Source organism: Acartia tonsa, chromosome 14, assembly GCF_053477335.1.
Source record: "Acartia tonsa isolate MP-2025a chromosome 14, ASM5347733v1, whole genome shotgun sequence".
NCBI lineage: Eukaryota > Metazoa > Arthropoda > Copepoda > Calanoida > Acartiidae > Acartia > Acartia tonsa.
Window position 1 is genome coordinate 4818270 of NC_137273.1, and position 24150 is coordinate 4842419.

The window sequence follows — 24150 nt, forward strand, 5'->3', positions numbered from 1 at the left end:
GATGACAACATCCATAAGTAGCAAAGCACAGAAGGCATGGATGTAAAAACGTATTTTTGAGTATCTTCTTACAAATATCAAGCATTCTATCTTAAATAGTAGCCCAGAAAATCACACTTCTCTCATATCGTTACAGATACACAGACGGACAGACAAAATGAATTATAGAATAACTTCGCAACTAAAAAGAATTAAGAATTTCCAACTTAGCTCTCTAGTCAGGGTTATGGGAATTTTGAGTGAAAATTTATGTCCATAAAAAATTAATAAGAAGCTGAAAGTAATAATAAGAGAGATCTAAAGGGATAAGACAATGGCTGATAAATTTATGTACATCCCAAATGATGATACATAAAATTACCCCTTCGGTAGATTTCAATTAATTGCTAAAACGTTTGGACACCTGACTTAATGATCCAACCAATCAGAAAACGCCATTTTGAAACTTTTGGGACTAATCGAATAAATAATATAGAATCATTTTCTACCACTTTTCAAAAATACGTGCATCAGTAAGATATAGATTCGAACCCGCGACCAATGCAATATGAAGTGAAGAAAGGAGGTAATGCTGGTTTAATTAATTTCCAATCTTTCTCTCCCCCTCCCCCTAAGCTACCAAAGACAGAATATCTCCCACTTCTTTGTGAGAAGATTTTTTTTTCGTCCATTGTCCAATCCCTTTAGATCCCTGATAATTTCTTAGTTATCATCGCGAGAGGGAGGGGTTGGAATTTTAAAAGTAATTGTTAAGGGTGAGTGCTAATTCTCCATTACCTTAATAATGACAGCAAATAGACCCCCCCCCCCTCTCCTTCCCCACTCGTTTTTTTTAATACGTTTTAGCAAATTGGACAGAAGATTTGAGTAGAAAGTGGCAATAATGGATATAGAATACGCGGATATTCTCGTATATCCTGATAAAATGTTTCTCCTAGGTGGCTAATATACCCCCTCTCCCCCCACCTATACCCCCTTAGGACTTTACCCAATCCCCTTTTTTGGCCATGGGGGAACGTACTGACCATTTTAGTAGCAACCTAAATTTACGACAAAAGTTCCTCTGTCATAATATCCATGTATTCTATATCCATTGTGGCACCGGATGGGGGGTTTGTTACATGGTACAATTTAAACTAGTAAGAAATTAACATTTAGGGTGAGGAGTTGGTTGAGTAATTTAATGACCTGTTGTGATTTTATACAATTATACAACAAATTAACAATTTTAATTAAGAAATATAATTTCAATTTTATCATGTATTGTCTTAGCCTTAAGTTTTTATAGCTATTACATAATTTTCGTATTATAGACAGCTTTCCGTGGATAATAAAATGAGCAATTACAGGAGTAAAACAAATTTGGTATTTTTTTATCATTTTTTTTATCTAATACGATGCTATACATGGTTTTTCAGTATTGCTGAGAACCGATTCTAACTTTGCGTTTTAGAACTCATACTGGAAATTTTTATTTTGTAGGTTGATAATAAAAATATAGATATCAGATTATTTTACTGAGATTCGAACCAGTAACTATTGAAATTTTGGGATAATTACGCGTTAAGTACTTGAATTAATTTTATTGCCAATATCTCTTATAATTGAATTGTAAAGCATAAAATAAGGCTTTACTATTAGATTAAGATGTTTATTCGTTTTAGCAAATTATCTCTTATAGCTCAGAAAAAGAAGAGCAAAAAAATTGTCTGTTTAGGAAAAGGTTTAAAAATCCAGCTGATTTTTAAAGTCATAATATGAGTATTTCAATGACGCTTAAGGGTTAAATCTAGTTTGATACATCCGTAGCTCATTTCAAACCTAATTAGTCGTGTTTAATGCCGTAATTGAAAAATAAAAAATCATAAGGCCAATTTTTTTAGTATTTTTCTACTGTGTTGTTTTATATAACCACCGAAGTAGGCCCTTTTTATGCCTTTATAGCAATCCTAATTTAGGCATGGGCAAGGCATCCATTTTAAAAGGAATCTCTTTTATACAAACTATTTTTATTTATTGGCAGGTATTGTCATTAATTCATTATTATTTAGACCTGGATAATAAATGAAAAATGAATTTGTCTTTATATTAGAATGGCTTAAAATAAAGAATGGCTTATGTTAGATTTTTTTTATTTGTTGTAAAATTATTTTTTAAACAAACTTAATCTTATAATTTTATGAATATGTAGAATCGTCTTATTTTAGTGAAAATCAACATGTACAGACTTTATATATAGTAATGAATATACCGTATACTTTCAACTTTATTATTACAGGAATCTTCATGCAAAAAAATGAAATGAAATAAGTGTCCCATTAAGGCCCAGGTTTAGATTAATTTACAACTTTTCAATTGGTCAAGTTCAGGGCTACAAGGATAGGACAATGGTAGGATATAAAGTATACTCCTCCCCCCCCCTTGCTTTTAAATTAAGGAATGAAACATAACCAACAACACAATTATTTCCTCTTTAAAGGGGGGAGGCGGATGTGCCACTTTTTGAAACCAAAAGTAAAAGTCAACAAAGGAACTCAACTAAAAAAAGAGTTACAGGTCTGAGATTTTGCATGGCAGTTGCTTTATAGGGGTACAATATGGAACTGTGAAGAAACGGCGGCGCAAACGCCGAAAACCGCCGTTTTCCGCCGAAATTTTTTTGCCTTTTCTCGGCGGTTTTCGGCGGTTGTGCCGCCGTTTCTTCACAGTTCCATATTGTACCCCTATAAAGCAAATGCCATGCAAAATGTCAGACCTGTAACTCTTTTTTTAGTTGAGTTCCTTTGACTTTTAGTTTTGGTTTCAAAAAGTGGCACATCCGCCTCCCCCCTTTAAAATGAAATCTTAATTTTTTACATTGACAAAAAAAGACATTATAGCTAAATACTACCAATTTTATTGTATGATTTTTAATTAATGTTGCAAAATTCTATTTTGTCTTTTGTCTGCAGCTAAAAAAAACTGAAAGAAAAATCTGGGAAACATGGATTAATTTTCAATTGACATACCTATCCCTCATGTCTGGTCAAACTATGAGATTCAAAGTCATTTATCACAATGGGTTCAAAATGGCTAAAATTTTGGATACTTTGTTTTTCCCATTTTTTCACTTTTTTTTATTTTAACTTTCTTTCGTGATCTTCTTTAATTTTAATATTTTTTATTTTTTCTATCTCTTTCCCTCTCTATCTCTTTCTCCCTCAATCTCTCTCTCTCTCTCTCTCTCTCTCTCTCTCTCTCTCTCTCTCTCTCTCTCTCTCTCTCTCTCTCTCTCTCTCTCTCTCTCTCTCTCTCTCTCTCTCTTTCAGTCTCTTTCTCTTTTGTTAATTTTCTGGTATCTCCTTTATCACTCTTTCTTTACATTTTCTCCTTTTTCCCCACTCTACTGTTTGTCGTAATTCAACTATTAACCTATTTCATTTTTGACCATTTTAATCAATTTTGCATAATCAAAAATGTAGAACTTAACAATGTAACAATGATTATTTTAACACAAAGAACACAATTCATTTTTATTATAGTAGCGCAGCTAGTCTACAATTAGGGTCTGTCTGTATGTCTTTCTGTAATAAATAAGAAATATTTTTTTTCGGGGGGTGGGGTGGGTGGGGGTAGAGTATTGTCAGCCCCTTATGCATGTGATATGTTTTCTCCCAATTCTAATAAAACGTGCCAAGTTTCAGAACAAGAAGAGAATACCAACCAAGTTGAAGCCAATCTCCAACTCATATGACAAAGCATAAACTTAGCTACCAAACCGAATAAGTTAAACGCAATATTGTCAAAGTTTACAACATTTAGCTGGTTAGGCTAAATTGATTCAAGTGATAGATGTGATAAACAATTCAACTTTGCCAAAGAAAAAGCAGTTCAATTCAATACTTTAAACTTAGATTAAAATTATGTTATGAAGTACTTATAAGCTATAATTTGTGAGAATATTAAATAAAGCTAGATTTTCCAAGAATAAATAAATAAAGATTTATCCAATGCTTAATTAAACTCTAGCAAGCTACCAGATGTATTTTGCTTTTCTTATAACAATAGAAACTCAGAGTAAACTGCATAGCCGGCTTATACAAGTAACTTGATGCGCTACCGTACCCTTACTCCTAGAATCCAAGCTATTAAGCTACAGAGCTGTACTAATCAGTGTCCCAAAATCTAATTCAGCATGTATTATACAACTTGATATTTCTTATCAAGCATCCTTAAAGAGAGGTACAACTATAGAGGTTCCCATGTTCCGGTATGCTCCAGGGCCTCTGGAGTGTCAACCGGTGCGAGTGTCCCCCTAGGGCCGCGACCAATGGCCACAAATATACTAGCATTCTCTAGGGCCTCTAGAGTGTCATCTAGTTGCAATTGCTTGTACACAAGGTTCTCAATTGCATTTGTGTCGTGCGTTTCAGTCCCTAAAGCTCCAAACGCCTACAGATAGCTGTCCTTTAATCTCTAGTAATTTTACAAGACTTAAAATATTTGTATCTACTATATATGTAATTGCTAACCACGTTGATTCCTAACCCTCAACTAAGAATGATTCTATTTTTGCACTTGAATAATTCCTAATCAAGTTGGAGGAAAGAACTCCACTCTTTACTAACGTTTTCCAAAGGTACTAGGGCTTTCTAACAAGCTTTGATATTAGCAACTACTTTGAATTTCTAAATAAAAAGAAATCATCAAAGTATTTTTGAAGTTACTTTATATTTAGACAATATAGTAGCAAAGGTCCTTTAATAAGTTGTACATGTAGACTATCATAACCTAATGAATATCAACTATATACATAATCACTAATCACGCTATTCCCTCCGCAGGAATAACTCCGCTCTTTACTAATCGCTTCCAAAGGTACTAGGACTTTCTAACAAGCTTTAAATTAGTAATTATTTTGCTTTCTAAGAAAAAGTCTATTAGATAAAGAATATTTAAATAATAAACATTTACCAAGATAATATAGAGGCAAAGGTCCTTTAGTAAGTTATGATATGCTTATAAGTTAAGTTTTTAAATTAGTTTTACTTTTACTCTTAAACTGCTTAAGTAATGGCAAAATTAATACAAAGACCTAAGTGTTGTAAACACTTCCACGCGAAGATCTCCTATTATTTATTAACTTTTGTGCAATAAAGAACTGTTGTCTCACAACTTCAAGTTCAAATTATTCAATATATACCAAAGTGAAAAATGTACTAAGTGTTCATTGTTTATACTTTATTGTTGATTAAATGTGAGTATCATAGTTTAGCATTGTATTCTAACATAAGTATAATAATGTTTTTTAAGTTATTTTCAATTATTTTATATAAGGTTAAATATGTTTTATGACAGTTAAAACATATCTTTGGATTTGCAAAGTGTAAACCATAAGTTCTTAATAAGAAAGTAAACTTTAAACTTATAATATTTGATTCTTTAAGATTTTCTTTACACTTGACATGTAATTGTTTGTTATCCAAATACTTTGAAAAATAATCATCAAACTTCATTATGTTTTGTAAATTTACAAGTCCAAAGATATAATAGTTAAACTTAGATAAATTTGCTAAAGATAGATTTTTTTTAAGCAGCATAAGTATATGATTTTTCAGAACTTAGACTATTTCTCTAGTTTTGAGCTTCATTTGATTTTTACAAGTCCCAACAGGGAACTTGTAAAATTTCTATAAATCTCAATAAGAGTAAAACAGAAATTAAGATAAATGAAAAATTGATACACATAAAAATAAACACCATTCTAATCAAAACTAACAGAATGGTTAAGAAAAGAGATAGTATACAGATAAACACATTAGATAGGTTAAACATTAAGAGATACAGAGGTTAAATAAAAGATTACGAGTGAATGAGTGTGCAAGGCTCATTGAGAACCAAATACTTTGCTGCTCTATTTATACTGAGATCTTAGAATGTTCTAGAATTTAGTTAATGGCATAATCTGATGCAATCCTAGCTTTTTTGTGCAATAAAAAGTATAACAAAAACTTCTACATCAGTTTTTGTCATATAATAAAGAAGATTCTGGAAACTTACACATGATGCAATATTAGCTGTTTATGTATTAAAAAGCATAATAAAAACTTCTACATCAGTTTTTGTCATATAATAAAGAAGATTCTGGAAACTTACACATGATGCAATATTAGCTTTTTATGTATGACAAAAACTTATTCATTGGTTTTTGCTTGTATAATTAAAGTGTTTCTAAGAACATTCTAGTATCTATATACAATTACATAATACAAAATAATGATGAAATTATTGAATCACAGTAAATAACTATACTCTTGTTTCCTACAAAAAGTCTAGAATATTCTAGATATAAAACACAATTATATAACTTTGAATTGTTGTGCAATCCTAGTTTTTGCTCTTGTAAAATTGTAGCAAAAACTGCACTTTCTGTGGGAAACTCAAAATATACTAATACTTGGTTTTTTTTTTATTTATTTTAAAACTACAATTCTTTTCATGTTTTTTTTTTATTTTTTAGAACTTTTTTATTTACTTTACTGGACGTTAGTCAAATTGATTTTTTTGTGTATTTTTTAATAAAAGTAAATCACATGCTTGTGTTCCAAACTTAATTACATATATATAGTTATTTTTTACATTGCAAATGTTTTAATGTTGTGCTTTTTTGCGTATAATTGAACTTGTTATCAAACAAAATTGTGTCTTCATTTAAAAAATCATCTCTAAGATGAATTAATTCATAAAAAGATTTCACATTTGATTTCATGAAAGCTAATATATATTAAATCAAAATCAAAATTCATAAATTTGTTATGAGCTTTTATTGCATAGATGGTAATTAACTTCAACTAAAAGTTTATCTTTAAAAAAAATTTGGGAAAAAACGTAATTTTGGTCCTAATTGAAGACTAGGTTAGAGTTAGTTTAAGATAGACAATGAACGAGAAAATGTTACCTATCATTTAAATAATAAAAAATATCAGCTGGAAACATTGCATTGCAATTCATTGTGGTACTCAAAGTTATCTCATTCGTTGGCCTAAAAGCTTTGAGTACTTTTATTAAATCTTTTTTTTTCTCGTTTAAACCAACAGTGCACTCTCTTTTAAACCAATAGTTTTAATGCTCAAAAGGGTTAACTTTGTATATCATCAATAGGGACTTACATCAGTTTTTCGTTCATTGTCTTATCCATTAAGATCTCAGAGTAGCAGTGTTGCTATATTGTTATTGAAACATTAGATGTATTAATCAATATTTCTAGACCTCAAGTCTAGATGACAAAATTTTGGATCTGTCATTTTATTTGAACAATAGGTGTATAAATTCTAAAATTATTTTATCCAGACTTTAAAGTGAATGCCTTCTACTCGTTTTAGCCACTCTAAAATAATTGTTCTATTATATTTCACCATTCCCAAAATTGGTCGTGATTACTCATCCTATTTTTTAGCCGTAGGAAAAACATTTTTTTTATTGATTTGATAGATTTTGGAAGATAAGCATGTTTTTAGGCTCATTTTTAGGTAGTATCAAAAGTACTTTAATTATTTTTTTTATTTTCTTAATTTTTTGTTTTCTATCCCTTATAATCAATTCCCACTTATTAACTTCTCTTGTTAAAAAATCATAGACCAGAAGGGATATCTTATTACTTAATTAAAGTATTAAGGTTTTTATTGTCTGAAGCTACTTAATCGATTGAGTTCTCCATTTCATGGAAGCTTAACATAGGTTCTGCGGTGGTTTTAGGCTATTCCATTTTTAAATTGAAGTCTTAGGAAGGTTTTATGCTATCTTTCTGCCCTTCCTTACCTTCCTTAGAGCCGCTAGTTGTGGAAAAAATAAAACTAACTTAATCCAACGGTTAGCAGTAGATTAGAGGAAAGACGAATAGATTAATTGACATACGTTGTTTTATTTCATTTTAAACTGTCAATTAAGCAATTTCATATTTGATGTTGATGTTGATGTATAGTGATGTGCATTAACTTTCGCACTTGTATCATTTAAATTATTGAGGGTACCCAAAGTTTCATATCCAAATTTTCTTGGTTCAAGTACTTTTACTGCCTTTTATATAATGTAATTGGTTAAATAAAAAATAGAAAAATAGTAGTGTCAACCGATAAATTTATAATACAGAAGGGGTAATTTTGTTTATCTTCATTTGGGATATGGGAGTGTCCAAACTTTTCAACTAATAATTCTACCTTCGGAAAGAAAGGATAATTTTGATTGTCATCAACTTTTCGTCCATTGTCTTATCCCTCAAAATCCCTATTCTACTCAGAAATAAGGTATTTAGAAACTAAAAAAAGACTTATTTTATTAAACTTGTTTCTTCATTGATAACTAATTACAGCATGCCCTTTTACAATAATTTGAATAGCAAAGAGTTGGCAAAAATAGCTTTTCTTCAAGTGTAATATCCCTCACTCGTCCATTGGTGTACATGATTCAAAGTAGACATTTTAATGTATGTTTATTGTTTAAATCTGTTCCATTTCCGCTAGATTAAAACTAGCCCTTAAGAGTACTGAAATAATATGTATCGAAATTCTTATGAATAATGGGTTCATAATGATAATGTTACATTTATAGAGGCTTCTATTATATAATATCAATAGTAAGATTTGGGGAAAGGCCTTGGCCTACAAATATATATTTTAAAATATTTTATCTTTAAAATATGAATTACTTTATGTTTATCAATTTAGTTTAATGCGCTTTTTCATAGTTTATATTTTAATTAGCGGCTATGCAACTAGAGGCCTCTTGGGGCACTTGAGGAGAGGGGAGTTGCATTCCATTACCTAATTTTTTTTTGTTGATTTTTTTTTAAAAGTGAGAAAAAAATTTGAGAGGTTGATTTTTTTATGGGTGATTTCTCTTGGGAGGGTGGTGGTACCCTCTCCCAAAGTAATTATAAACCTACCCAGGACCTGTGAGAAGCTACCCTGTATAGAAGAACCCGATCGGTTCACCGGTTAGCGTGATCCTTCGGTACATATAGACAGACAAACATCCTGTTACTTTGATTTAAAAGCTTTGCACTAGCTAGATGGCAATTCTGTGGCCTTGCAATTTTTGCATTAAACGGCCATTAACAACGCAATTTTCCACCCATATAACATTATATCATTTAATCTTTATTTGCCTTAATATACACGCGGTGGCCATATATTGTCGCATCATATTATATACAGTCTTCCGCAGATATTAAAATGAAAAAAATATAAGATTAAAAGGTAAAACTAGTTTCCCAGAGGGTCCGAAGGTCTGTACTAACAAAACTGGTATTATCTTATGTTTACTTTTATTTTAATAGTCATGGAACATTGTCGATGTACGATGCGATACATGATATTTCAATATGCTTATCCAACGGATTGTAATCGGTTTCGAAGCCATACTAGAAATCAAATCATTATACCAATACAAATTCTCTTTATTGGATATTTCCTTTTAATATATTAGTTGTAATATCTTTTTGAGATTATGATTGTATATTATATGCGAAAGTGAATGCACACCTCAACACTCTAGTTGGTGTTTCCTAATTTACGCAGAAATATCAACAGTGCCAATTGAATTTCTAATCAAAGACAAAAAAAAGTTATTTTAAGCATTTAACTTTAGATTGATACCTCAATGTGGAGGGCATTAGAAACCAGTTTTATGTATAAATGTAGATGTTTACTAAAGTAACAGGATATCTGTTTGTCTGTGTGTTTGTATCGAAGGATCTCGCTAACCGCTGAACCGATATGATTCTCCTTTACATAGCAATATCTGTAAAGACTTGAACGCAACATTGCAAGGTATCGTAGAGGCTTGAAAGCAACATAGATAGGTATCGTATTATTTTTTTAAAAATATTTAAAGTGCCACTAGAGGCCTCTAGGGGCTTAGACGCTAGTTAAAATAAAAATATTGCTTAATTAAACCCACTTAACCCTGACAGAAATTAATCATTATTAATAATTTTCTTCATTTGCTTATGGAAAAAAACATATTCTCGCTTTTCTCAAATTATGCCCCAAAAACTTTAATTTATCTATACCAAATATGTATGATAACATCATTGTTACGTATATTATCATGTAGTTAGCTAAATCAATTATTCTCAGTTTTGTGAGTTATCCCAAGTCTTGTAAAGGCAGATATTTATAGTTACACACTTGATAATAAAGGCATTGAGCTTTTAAACTACAAATATCATTATAATAACAGATTTATTTCTCTAGATGGTCAGTTAGACATAATAATTCATTCACCTCATAATAGTTATTTATAGCATCGTATTAAAGACAGCATGGTTATTAAAATAAAAAGAAATAAAAGATTAAACCAGTTTTGTTATGTTAGTTATGATTTTTATTTTCATCTTCGTTGTAAATTGATTGAAATACGATGCTATATATGATTTTTCAGTATTGCTGAGAACCGGTTCTAATTAAGCGGAAATTAATCGGTTTCTAAGCCAGACTGGAAAGTAATTTAACATAAGATTTTTATCTATTTTTTAATTTTTAAACAACAAAAAAATTACTGCCCCTTCGTACAAAAATATATGCACCTCTAGCCAATAATATGGTCGCATTGTTACTCCTACATGGGCTACCTATTGGCGCAATTTAGGTATTGGACATCTAGACTTTTATATCTATTATCATAATGTCGGTGAGTACATAATAGTGCGAAGCGCACTGAAAAATTTAACCCTTATTTATTTATATGAAATTAGATTGTTTAGATCTACAGATAAGATTCTTCAATTAAAATAACTATAATTTTATTTATTTTCAGAAGAAAAAAAATCTACTAAAAATGCAGCACGAAAATGAGGGAGGCGGAAATGCAGGCGTTCTCAGGATTACTGTTAACTCCAGGTAAGAGGTTTCAAGCAGTGAAGGCGCGCACAGGGTTTTTCACATACAAACACACACCGCCCCCCCCCTCAACCCACGACCATTCCCCATGCCTATGTCATATTCAATTTTTTCGACTTTGCAAAGTGTTTGATATTAATAATCATATAAAAAGTATAACAAATAACTATTTTAACAAAAAAATTATACGATTTTGATATCTTTTGAGCTTAAAATAACTGTTTATAAAAAGCTTCATGTGATTGTTTAACAATCTAAAATGTTTTCTAATAGTTCGTTTTCTTCGTTTAGCTTACAGGATTAAGACTTGATTTGATAACATATTGAATATCAAATGACAAATATTATGTAACTATTTATGTAAAGTAATAATAATAGTTATTTCTCGCATCGTATTATAAACGGCTTCCCGCGGATATAAAAAGTACAATTATGAGATTAAAACTAGTTTTTTAGCCCCGAGGTGCCGGAGGCACCGGCTAAAAAAAACTGGTTTAAATCTTATGATTTTACATTTTTATATTCGTAGAAAGCTGGATATAATACGGTGCTAGACATAGTTTTTTTCGTATGGATGAGAACCGGTTCCTATCCACCGGATTCGAATGAATACGAGAAATACATATTATCATATTACAAAATAATACATAATGCAACAAGAATGACAACTTCCATGAAAGCGAAGCTCAACAAATAAGACAAACAAAATATTGAATTAAGGTCCGTCGTAACATTTTGAAAATGAAGGATGCCTAATTTAAACGTACTTTTAGAAATGCTACGATTATATCATAATGCCAAATCATCAAGGAAATCACATAACAATACTATAATCACATAAAGTTATTATGATAAGACATATTAATAGAGTTCACTTTCCAGATTATGCCTTTTTTATAGGTATTTTTATGCAAGATTAAAATCTACATGACAATTTTAAATTAAGTGTCGAATGACGAACGGTCGCACCCTTTATGTAGAAAGTTTAAATTTTCTAAATGTGAAATAATTTTTCTCCTATTATCTCACATAAAGCATTATAAAGAAAATAATATTAAAACTGATATGGCTTCGTTTGCACTAATAATCCCTTGCAAATTTTAGTGTTTTTTAAAAAAAAACAGAAAATTATTAAAATAGCTAATATTTCATTATTTGTTATAATTTCCCCTTAATTTTTTCAAATTCGTTGTCGATTCAAAAACAAAATTGACAAAAAATCAAAAAAAGGTGTTGGGAATTTTCTCAGAGAGGGAGAGGACATTTGATAGTAAATTATACAGGTACCCAAAGTTTTTAATACGTTCTCTGATTCGTTTGCTTTGAATCTTTGGGTACTTTTGAATTATCTAGATTGGTAGGTTTCAATCAAAAATTTTAATCTCCAGATGGGGTAATTTTGTTGGACATCATAGAGTATATACAATTTGTACATCAATGTATTGTCATTATTGGCTGTTTTATGTTAACTGACTTCTGTAAAAGTTTACCAATGCATTGGATATTAGGATTAATGGATAAACCATTACGGAATAGAAATAGTGGTCGTTTTCCTAAGGAGTTTTTTTAACGTATAAAAAAATTTGTTTGAGGTTAAGTTAGGTTAATAAAAGGTCATAGGATCCCCGAATAGATTTTAAGCAATTTTCTTCCTAAATTATTTTATATATTTCTTGTTGAAATAGAAATAATAATTTATCCCTTTTTATTAGAATTGATAAGTGGATTATAGTATCGAATATTAGATTTTAAACTTTTATAATAATACTATTTAAATAAATATCTTTCGAAATATATCTTTCAAACTTTAGTTAAAGATAAATACAATTAAAGTAAATTATAAAATTAAATTTTCAAAAATTAAATTAAGTCTTAACAACGATGATAATGTCCAAAACAGCAAAGCTCAGACAAGCGTAAATTACCAAATATAATATGACATTGCTTTTGGTATTATTTATATGTAGTATTTTAATTTTGCGCCAAATCGGCCTAGAATTGGTCATTTAATTAAAAAAAATAACTGCTGAAATTAGTCAATATTTTCATTTTAGCATACAGTATATCTAGAATTCCTTTCAAAATTGTATCTAATTGTTACATGAATCTACATTTAATTGAGAGGACGATTTAACCTGCTATCTATTAAATTACAGATGGACAAAAAGACAAACTCTAGATGTAATAGAACTTTATTAATCACTAGCAGCTGCGCTCCTAGCATCTAGGAGCTCTGTATTTGAAGGAGTAAGAAAAGTAGGAAAATAGCCTGAAACCAAAACTTAGATATAAAAATAGATAGACTAAAAGCATCCAGGGACCTATAAGAAGCTTCCATAAAATGGAGAAATCAATTGGTTGAGTAGTTAACGAAATCTTAAGCTACGGACAAAAAAAACCTTACTACTTTATATAATAGGATTTATAAATTTATAATTCATAGTTCATTGTTAGATATAACTTTATAACTTGTACTACATATCATAAAAAAATAGGGATATAAAATTAGGCTAGAAATTTTTTCGACTTTCTAGGCCAAGTTTTTCATAATGAAATTCGAAAATTTATTTTCAATTATTCTAGTGTTTGATATATTGCAAAAATAGCTTAAAACCATTATGTTTATACGCAAGTTTACTCCATCTTTTTTTATACATATAGACGGACATACATCCTGCTACTTTGTTCGACTAATGACCTGTCCTTTAGTGCCTGAAATAATTATTATCTTATCCAAATATGGGATCTTATCCAGTCTAAAGGGATAAGACAATGGCCGATTAATTAATATACATTCCCAATGATGATACATAAACTAAATCATTATGTACATAATAATAAGTTTTTAAAATGTTTGGACACTCAACATAATCAACAAACCAATCAAAATTTAACAAAAGTTGCTAAGCCAACGAATTAGAAAACGTTATTATTATACTTTGGGGACTAGTGTAATAAACAGCCCAATGTCCCCTCCCTCCCTGGATCTTATCATCATTGTTATTGACATAGTTATTATAAAGTTATCCACCTAATTTCTATATAATTCAAAAATATTTCATATTTAAGTAAAAACCTACATGAAATTAAAATATCAGTCAGAGCGGATATATTTTCTTTGAAAATCTTCCTTCAAACCTTTTAAAACTAATTTCTGCCTTTATTAGAAAGGAGAAAAAGGCATAGGATAATATCCAATATGAGTTTTACCTACCAAAAAGTTCAATTATTATAAACAGCACTGCAATAAAATCATGGATCTCAAGGGATAAGACAATAATTTGATGTTAAACATCTAATTATAATAAACAAAATTACTCCTTCGGCTGCAGCTGTGTATTTGTTACATAGTGACTTTATGACAATCCATGCAGTATTAAATTTTATGTCCTTAACAGTTAATATCTTTTGGCTTCAACATCTTATCATTTTCAAAAACTCACTCTGAAAATAAAGATTTATTTTTGTTAGATATATCTGTAAAACGGCTTCATTAACGTTAAATTATAATGCAATATTTACATTGCCATGAACATACCAAGCTTAAGTGATTTATAAACCCGCGGCGCCCAAAATTTGATTTCAACCAAACCAAGGAAACGCCCCAAAATGTCTCTACTGAGGTAGAAAGTTCCGCTACGTCTAATTACGTTTATTCTTGGAATATATGGATTTGTATATTTATAATACAAAGTAAAACGATGTCTGTCTGTCTGTCCGTCCGTCTATCTGTCTGTCTGTCTGTCCGTGCGTCCGTCCCTTAAGATCTCGGTAACCACTGAACCGATCGGATTCTACTCTTCAGGGAATATACCTACTGGTCCTGTGGTGGTTTTAGGCTATTTTCTTGGGGGGTGGGACACCCCCAACCCCCCCAAAAACAAAAAATACCCCCATTTTTTTAGTAGAAGATTTCCTTGGTTCTTTTACGTATTTCGCCAAAAAAAAAAATTTATCACCTCCTTGGGCAAAGCCCCTAGAGGCTAGGGGCGAAGCCACTAGTTGACTAAAAAAGTAACTCTCATATGTATAAAAGGAACAGGAAGGGTGTCTGTATCAAAAGATCTCGCTAATCCTTGAACTTTCCTTTACATCGAAGCTTCGATATTTTGGAGGAGGATACCTTCACCCTCACAGGAGAATTAGCCTCTAGTAAAAGACGACCTCCCTTCCCCCAAAGATAAAATATCTAATTTTTAAAAACTAAAATTGAATTGAGATTAAAATCAACTAAATAATATTAATATCAATTCATAGAATATTTATTTCTGAACCTAATAATTAGATGCCTTTGGGCAAATAAAATGAGACTTTCCGGCGAGTAATTCAAGTAATTTTGATGGAAAATCATCAAAAAAAATCACTGTTTTAAAAATTATTTATTTTTGGATATCCTAAGAGTAAGAAAGGAAAATTGACTGATCCAGCCGTGCACGAGATTTTAATGAACACACATACATAAAACTTTTAATCATTTAAGTTCTTTAGAATTAAATAAAATCATACATGAATAGTGAATATTATAACAAGGATGAAATTTCCCTAAAAGCAAAGCTCGACAAATCATATAGACAAACGTACATTGTCATATATATAAAGTAATAACAACGCATTCAATCTGTCCCAAATTAAGTTAAATAAAGAATGGACATACTTACATTTAAAGACTTAATTATAGAGACGATTTGACTAATCGTACTAAAAATTATTCATACAAAAATTAATAGGTTTAGTATGACAGAAAAAAATCGATATGTTCTAAATAGAACTACAGACTTTATCGTTCAAATAGTTGCTACTCTTCTTAAATTGTACCTTACTGTTGTAGGAATCATACCGATTTAATATGAATAGGACATGATTTAATTTACATTAATGGACGGATGTACAGACAGACTAAACAACCATGAAATAGAAAAGTATCGCTGTTAAAAAGCAAATAAAAGTAAAGCTATTGCCTATTACTCGTATGTGAAACATTGAGCAAATATTGACTAATCCCGCTTTTTACACATTCTTATAAGTGTAGCTACTATAAAAAGAGCATTTCCGTACGTTCGTTAGTCACTTTTCCAAAGCCATATTTACTAATCCTGATTTTTAGATTCCTAGGAGCGTAGCTACACTGTAACTAGGCTATTTCCGTACATCCGTTTGTCACTTTTTCAGAGTAATATTGATTTGTCCTGCTTTTTACACATTCTTAGACGCGTAGGTATACTTTAACAAAGCTATTTCCGAACGTCCTTTAGTCACTATCTCAGTTTAAATTGGGTAAAATTACTATTTCTTCCTCGCTTACAAAGTACATTGTTCTCTATGCCTTTCCATAAAGTCATGCTTTGTCCCGTCTGCACACGCACTGACACTTTTACAGACCAGTGCACACTAAAAAACACAAACACATGCTAACAATGTCTAAGCTACAACCCTTTTTGTCCTTTAATATTTTTTCACTGAATATACAATAGAAATCGGGGAATTTCTTTTAATTATTTTCTTTAAAGAGTAAGGTCATCAATACTGCGTTACCTAGGGAAATATTTATACTTGTTTTAGAATTTAAAATTTCGAATACTTTTTGTAATTAATAAATTTTTTTTGTTTTATCTCAGAAGTGACGAATTTATTGATTTATAACCATTTTATTAAAAGGAATTTCATAATTTATATTCAAAGGAATGCTAATTTTTTCCAAAAAGATATAAAAAAAAGCTTTTTATTGGAAAAGTCAAATTTTTATGCTTATCTTAGGTTAGTTAAATAAGAGAGCCAATAAAAGGCTAGTTATCCGTTAGGATAGATCTCTTTGCAAAAAAAAATAAATGGGGAAGGGGGGGGGGGGAGAGTTGCTTGTCGAAATATGAATTCAGAGATTATACCAAACTACTAGTAGTGTAACATGCCAATCAAAAAGCTTACCCCTGCTGAGATTGGATTTCACTAAGACTAAGATATTAGACTAAAGAAGTTGTATCAACTTTTTTGCTTTTTATTTAAGATAGCTAGCCGGTCCTTTCAGTAAGTAGTAGATGTAAAATTTTTCATAGAATTCAGATATGCAATCGGTTTTTTTGTAGACCTCTTATTTTTGAAGTAATTTAAGTTTTTTAAAAAAATAATTAAGTCGGTTTTAAGGTACTAAAACGCAACAAAATAAAAGAAGAAAATAGCCAGTATAAACAAAAATAGTAAGATCTTTAATTTGACACCTTACTTTTAAAATTCTGTTGAGTAATTGTTGAAAAAATCTATTTTTTTAACCTCGGTTTAATCAAAACATTAAACCTAAATATTTTCTCATACAGACATAAAAAATATGGGTTCATATATACCATTAGAATGAGAAAAATAATATGAATCCATTGTAAGCAAAATTGAAAAAGTTTAAAAAAAATGTAATAAAAAATAGAAAAAATAAAAAAGTTATTTTAAGAATTGTAACTACTAAACTAGCCAATCACAAATCGCAAAAATTGACGAATCGGGAAGCTTAATCTATAAAATTAACCTATAGAATTGCCAGAAAAAAAGGAGAACGTTCATACAATATATACAATAGATACTACAATAAATATAGTGATATTAAAGAACATGTAAAGAATGAAAAATTATGAACAAATATGCATCAGTCTGTTTATAAACTTCAAAACAATGCAGTTAAAAATACATTATTGTTTCTTGTGTTTAATAAATATCTGCTACATTGCATTATCTTTTGTTTAGGTTTGGTTCAGGTTTGGTTAAAGCTAACCCTTTAAAGCCGAAAATTATGATTCTTAAAATAAACTTATTTTTTTTTATTATAGTTTTATAAAACTTTTTCAATTTTGCTTAGAATAGATTTGTAATATTTTTCTGATTCTAAAGGTATATATGAACCCATGTTTTTTATGTCTGTTTGAGAAAATATTTAGGTCTAAAGTTTTTATTAAACCGAGGTTAAAAAAATAGATTTTTTCAATAATTACTCAACAGAATTTTAAAAGTAAGGTGTCAAATTAAAGATCTTACTATTTTTGTTCATACTGGCCATTTTCTTCTTTTATTTTGTTGCGTTTTAGTACCTTAAAACCGACTTAATTATTTTTTTAAAAAACTTAAATTACTTCAAAAATAAGAGGTCTACAAAAAAACCGATTGCATATCTGAATTCTATGAAAAATTTTACATCTACTACTTACTGAAAGGACCGGCTAGCTATCTTAAATAAAAAGCAAAAAAGTTGATACAACTTCTTTAGAATTTCTTTTTAATGGATTTTTAGCCTCTATCAGATTCTCGTTTTAAAATTTCTACCCAAACCAGAATTTTGCCTGTTTTATGGGCAAAGGCATTCCTTTACAATTGATGTCGAGCATTTGAAATATGTAAAAATACAAATAACCAACCCATTATATCTGGAGTTTCTGAGGCTTGTTTCAAATGTTGTTCAATAATATTTTTTGTTAACTTTTCTAGTGACTATTTGCCTTATTTATTGATGGATTTTGTAAATGATTTCTTCCTTTGTCTCTTTATGCATGCTATAAGACTGATACAGCTTCGCTACTATCTTATTTAATCAATTTTGTTTATCAGAAATCTTATTACTTTTCCTTTGATTGATGTAAACTTATAAATACATGAAATTTGAAATTTAAACCTACCCTCATTTTATGCCTATATATGTTATTATCTTATATGCTTTATAGAGTAGTGGGTTTAGACTAGCAAAAAATGCTAGTTGGAATAATTTACTATTTTATTTGTTTTATAACTTTTATAGTATATTCTATAGTGTTATTTATTTTTTGCAAGATTTTCCTAAAGCTAAAGGTCACATATATTGGTAATAAAAAGCTCTAAGTGTGAGATTTTAAATAAAAAGTTTTCTTGCAATGTTGCAGCTATTGGCAATTTTCAAAATTGCTATTTTAAAACTTGCTAAAATGGACTGCTGCTTTTTATGGGGTAAAAATTCAGGAATCTAAAGGGATAAGACAATGGTCGATAAATTGATGTATATCCCCAATGATAGTACTTAAAATTACTACTTTTGTAGATTATATTTATTAGTTGAAAGTTTGAACATTTAACTTAATGAACCAACTAATTAAGATTCTATAAAAGTTGTTAAGTCAACGAATAATAAAACGTTATTATAACACTTTGGGGACTAGTTTTATAAACAGCCCAATGCCCCCTCCTTCCCTAGAAAAATCCTTGAAATTTTTGGCATTTAAATTTTCACCCATCAAATTTTAAAGCAGTGTTATTTTTAAAGAGCTTGTTCGTGTAAACGGTGCAGTTACAAAACTGCTAAAAATGGAGGGGTCATTATTGTAGAGAGATCACTTACATAATGTATGAAGGATACCCACAAGTAACAGTATTTAAAAATACATATGTGACCTTTAAGAAAGAAGTATTATCTGGGAAGGATTATTCTGATCCCCAAAGTTTTAACAACAAGTTCTTACTTTAGGGACTTTCTACAAATCTTTGATGGTACAAAATTACGATGTCTCTTAGTACTTACAATTCTTACTTAATTCTAATCCACGGAAAGGGTAATTTTGTTTATCTTAATTGGGAAAACATCAATTTATTGTCCAAAGCATTGATATATTATGAAGCCCTATTTTTAATTAATTAATATCTCAAAAAAATTTCCAAGGCTAAAAACTGCAAAAATTAGCTATATATTCATCATATTGTCCGCATTGTCTAAACATATTTATAAAGAAGGGTATTTTGTTACAAATGGGTGAGAAAAATTAGATAGATAAAAAGATACTCAAAAGTTTATTTTTAAAAACACTAAGTTTTATTCCAATAATACGAGCGTCGAAATTTGTAAACAATACAAAAGCTTATCCTTAGAAATTCAACTATTGATAGCTGATCTATTAAATGGCCTTTTGTAATAATATTTGTACACCTTTTAACCAATAATATTACCAGATTGTTCATACACTGTGTTCTCATTGGTCCAGTTTACTAATTAGGGATCAAGATCTATTATATATTGCTGTAATGTCCTTTTAAATGAAAAGGCATTTTAGGGGGGAGGGTGGTTGAAGTAATCTTCTAATATGTACAATGGTGGTGCAATTTTACCAGGGACTAGGGGATATGTCAATCAAATATAGAATCAATTTTTAACCCCATGTCCCTAGAGGCCTAGGGGAACTTGAATTCACGAACCCAATTTTTATTTTTTATCTAAAGAGAAAAAGGAAAAAAAATTAGTTTTGGGAGGATTTTTTTAGGGGGGATATCTCTTGGGAGGGTGTTGTTATAAAGCTTCCCGAAACCCATGAGAAGGTACCCTAAAAAGAAGAACCATATAGGTTCAGTGGTTAGCGAGATCCTTTGGTACACACAGCCAGACAGAAAGAAATCCATTTACATTATTATAATACCTATCCCTGTATCACTATTTTTTACAAAGAAATTTGCTAAGAATTTTGCAAGGTTCTTTTTGCAACCTTAGCTTTACTAAGCCCTTAAAAAGGAAAAAAATCATGAATAAACGAATAGGAACATTTGCTAGAATGTAATTTTATTTTTCAAAATGATACAATGCTTAAAATTTGTATTGGCAGAAAAGTTTGAACAGGGGCGTACACAGGGATTTGCCAGGGGGTTGTGAATATTAAGGTTGTTAAAAAAAGAGGGATTGTAGGCCTTTCAAACTTCATAATTTTAATTCTCCCTGGTATATTTTTGAAAAAGCTTATTTATAGATTTTTCAGTCTTATACTTAATCTATTTTTCCCTGTGCAAAAATGCATTTTATCTTTAAAGCTTACATGCTTATTTTAAGCCTTTTTTCGTAAAAAAAAGAAAAATATGTAAGTATTTAAATTGGTAAAGATAGTGAAGTAAGCTAAAAATCAACAATGTTAAAGTAGATATGTGGACTTTTTGGAATTAAAAAATAATAAAAATAGTCCATTTTGTTACAGTAATCATCATATAAGGTTGAAATATGCAGAAGGATTCTTCCATCCTTAAAGGGGGGGGGGCGAAAGTGACACTTTTTGAAACCAAAACTAAAAGTCAACAAAGGAACTCAACTAAAAAAAGAGTTACAGGTCTGAGATTTTGCATGGCAGTTGCTTTATAGGGGTACAATATGGAACTGTGAAGAAACAGCGGCGCAACCGCCGAAAACCGCCGTTTCCCGCCGAATTTTTTTTTTACTTTTCTCGGCGGTTTTCGGCGGTTGCGCGGCCGTTTCTTCACAGTTCCATATTGTACCCCTATAAAGCAACTGCCATGCAAAATCTCAGACCTGTAACTCTTTTTTTAGTTGAGTTCCTTATACTTTTAGTTTTGGTTTCAAAAAGTGTCACTTTCGCCCCCCCCCCCCTTTGAAACAAGGGCTTAACGACAAAGCTCAGCAGTTAATTAGAAAATTAGAATCGTTGGAAAAGAAATTTACGTTAAATAAAAAATCTTTCAAACAAATTGAAATAAATAGCAAAGCACAAAGAAAATGACAAGTTAACATTTTTTTGTAGACAACAATTAAGAAAGATTTTGAAGCAAAACTTTTTAGTCTGTGCGAAAATTATTGACTTATTTTACATAATGGAATGCTGTTTTTCTTCCTTTTTGAATTTCGTGTAAAATATTAATTTTCTTTATTGATATTAATTTAGTGCGGCTGTTCTGCGGTTGCTGATAGCTTTGGTCAATGTTACTTTTAATTCCTTTTACATAAAATTAAATAGTAAAAAGTAAAAATTGGCATACTTAACCTTTATTGAATTCTTAAAATCAAAGCAATTAAATTTAGATAACATAATAACAAACAAAAACGTATAAAAAAACCTCATAAAATGCACGTGGTTATTTTAAGAATTATTTATACTAAAAGTTTTAAAAATAAAGCACTTTTTGTCACGAAATGATCTATAGTTTATAAAATCCAATATGTCCTGTTGCTTTTAGAGTTTTTTTGGTAGTAGGGTGCGAGGTTTCGACACCCTCCTATATTTGCTAGGGAAGCTTGGACAATCCCCCTTCGTATTACTGAATCCCCTTTTTTAAATTTTGTATTTTTATCACAAAGAGAGGGGAAAATGTGCTGCTTATTACACTATTCCCTAAAGTTTTATAATAACGTTTTTTTTGTTCGTTAATAACCTTAGGGACTTCAGTGTGTTTTGATTGGTTGTTTTACTAAGTGTTTATGCGTTTCAACCACTAATTTTTATCACTAGAAAGGGCCACTTTTTGAATCATCATTGGGGATAAACATCATTTTATAGAAATGTAAATTTTTCACCTTTTAGAAGCATAACCAAAGACCATTGGACAATGAAAGCTCAATAAGAATGTTGATAATCATTAAGAGACATAAAAAGTCCCGCCGTTTTTACTTCACATTGTATATGTTCATATTAAAATGATAAATTTTATAAATCTTTTAGAGAGTTTTAGAGACTTCAATCCCAAAAATTGCCCATTTTAAAATGACTTTATGAAGTTTTTGCTTAATAATTACTATGTTACTGTATTTTAAAGCCTAGGTTTTCTATAATTATGGTCGGTCCGTATGTCCGTCCGTAACGGATTGCTTTTTTCGTTAATTTGAACAGGTTAATATTGTCCTATCGACAACTAAGTATAATATTATAAGCAAAGCATCTCTATATTCAAGTTCTGAAAATGTATATATGTCCTTAAACAGTATCCTGTATTTAAAGATGTTTGCTTACAACTTACTTACAATTTTGTTGAAGTGTTCGTTTACCCTACCGTTTCAGAGCTTAGATTTCATGGGTGTTGTCATCCTTGTTTTAAAGAATTTTTTATAAATTAACTAATGTGAAATTTGTCTATTTTGTATGAACAACCACACACACATTTCATCAAATAAAACTGAATTGTCACTCGTCTAACAGAAATTAAGGTTATTTACAGTAAAGTTGCAAAAATACTGCTAACATTGCTATTAGAGATAGTTGTAAGTAAATTCCCCACAAACATTGATTTTCTAATCGTCCTTTTGACTATTGTACTATTGTTTGTATGCAAATTACGTGTTTCTCGGCTTTTATCAAAGATAGAAGTCCTATATTCCTTGTAAAGCAATATTCATGAACTAAAAAAATTTGTGGTATAGTCCCTTTCGTTGCAATGCACCTTAAGGGGCGATTCTTCGTATTTTTTACAGTAGATTTTCTCCTATTTCTAGCCCCTTCAGGGAAAATTGCCTAACCCTGTGAGGCAATCACCTAACCCAATATAACTTAACCTAACCTAAAATAACCTATATAAAGCCATTTTAAAAATATGACGTATCACCCCTTAAGGGGCGTTGCCACAAAGAGATTATTCCTAAAATTTGCGTTGTATATCCTTATGTGTACATTACTAGCGGCCCCTAAGGACATCTGAGGGTAAGATGGAAAGCTGATATTCTACTTTAATTTGTTTGTGGGCATTTTTTTCTTTGAGCTATTTCTGTGGGGAATTTGTAGGTACCTTTCCTACGAAATTGCTGTAGGCCTTCTTATCGGTATAGCTGTAAGTGAGAGATCTTTAGCTTCGCACAGAAACATACATCCTGTTAATATTTCTAACCTTTAGTATAGATATTAGGTCTTTGTCGTTGTATTTTATTGAATTGGTCATTTTTCATCCTTTAGCATTAGACAAACTAATTATAGAAGAACCTAAAAAAGAAATTGAACCTTAAGTGCTCTAAAACGGATTGATGATAAAAACGTCAACTTTAGCCTTAGTCATTTTAATTCATATATAAGACAAGAATGGACGTTAGATATCCCCAATTATTAAAAACAAATATCCCCCTTCTGTAGATTGTTGATGTAATACCATTGTTTAAAATTTTTGGACACTTCTAGCTTCAACCAACTAATCAATATTTGATTAAAGTACCTACCCAAAGTTTTGTGCTAACAAATGAGAGAACGGTTTTATATAACGGTAGATCATGATGTCATAATTTGCAGTCAACTCCCCCCCTCCATCCCACCCTCCCTAAGGCAAAATTGCATCTTCTAATTGTATATTTCTATAATAAAAATATTTTCTTGTTTTATTAACAAAGAAACAAATGAAATAAAAATAATAAAAGAACTATAATTTTATTATGTCTTCTTGATAAATAAAGCAAATATGTTTTATATTGTTGTTAAATAAACTACTTTATAACAAGGGTAGTTTGAAGTTTAATTAAAAGCTTCGCTAACAATGCCTTTTTAATTTTAAGAAATTTCTCTGAGCGACATATGAAGTAAACTATTTAATT

At 30.1% G+C, this 24150-nt stretch overlaps 1 protein-coding gene across 2 annotated transcripts in view; it reads left to right on the top strand.

Annotated features, from left to right (window-relative positions):
* The first annotated feature begins 10788 nt into the window (after positions 1 to 10788).
* Positions 10789 to 24150, top strand: part of LOC145306430 (uncharacterized) — a 44145-nt gene continuing 30783 nt past the window's right edge. For both annotated transcript variants that reach the window (XM_080148525.1, XM_080148526.1), the window contains exon 1: positions 10789 to 10877. In XM_080148525.1, coding sequence (XP_080004651.1) covers positions 10816 to 10877 — 62 coding nt within the window. In that variant the 5' untranslated portion in view covers positions 10789 to 10815. The remainder of the gene's footprint in view (positions 10878 to 24150) is intronic.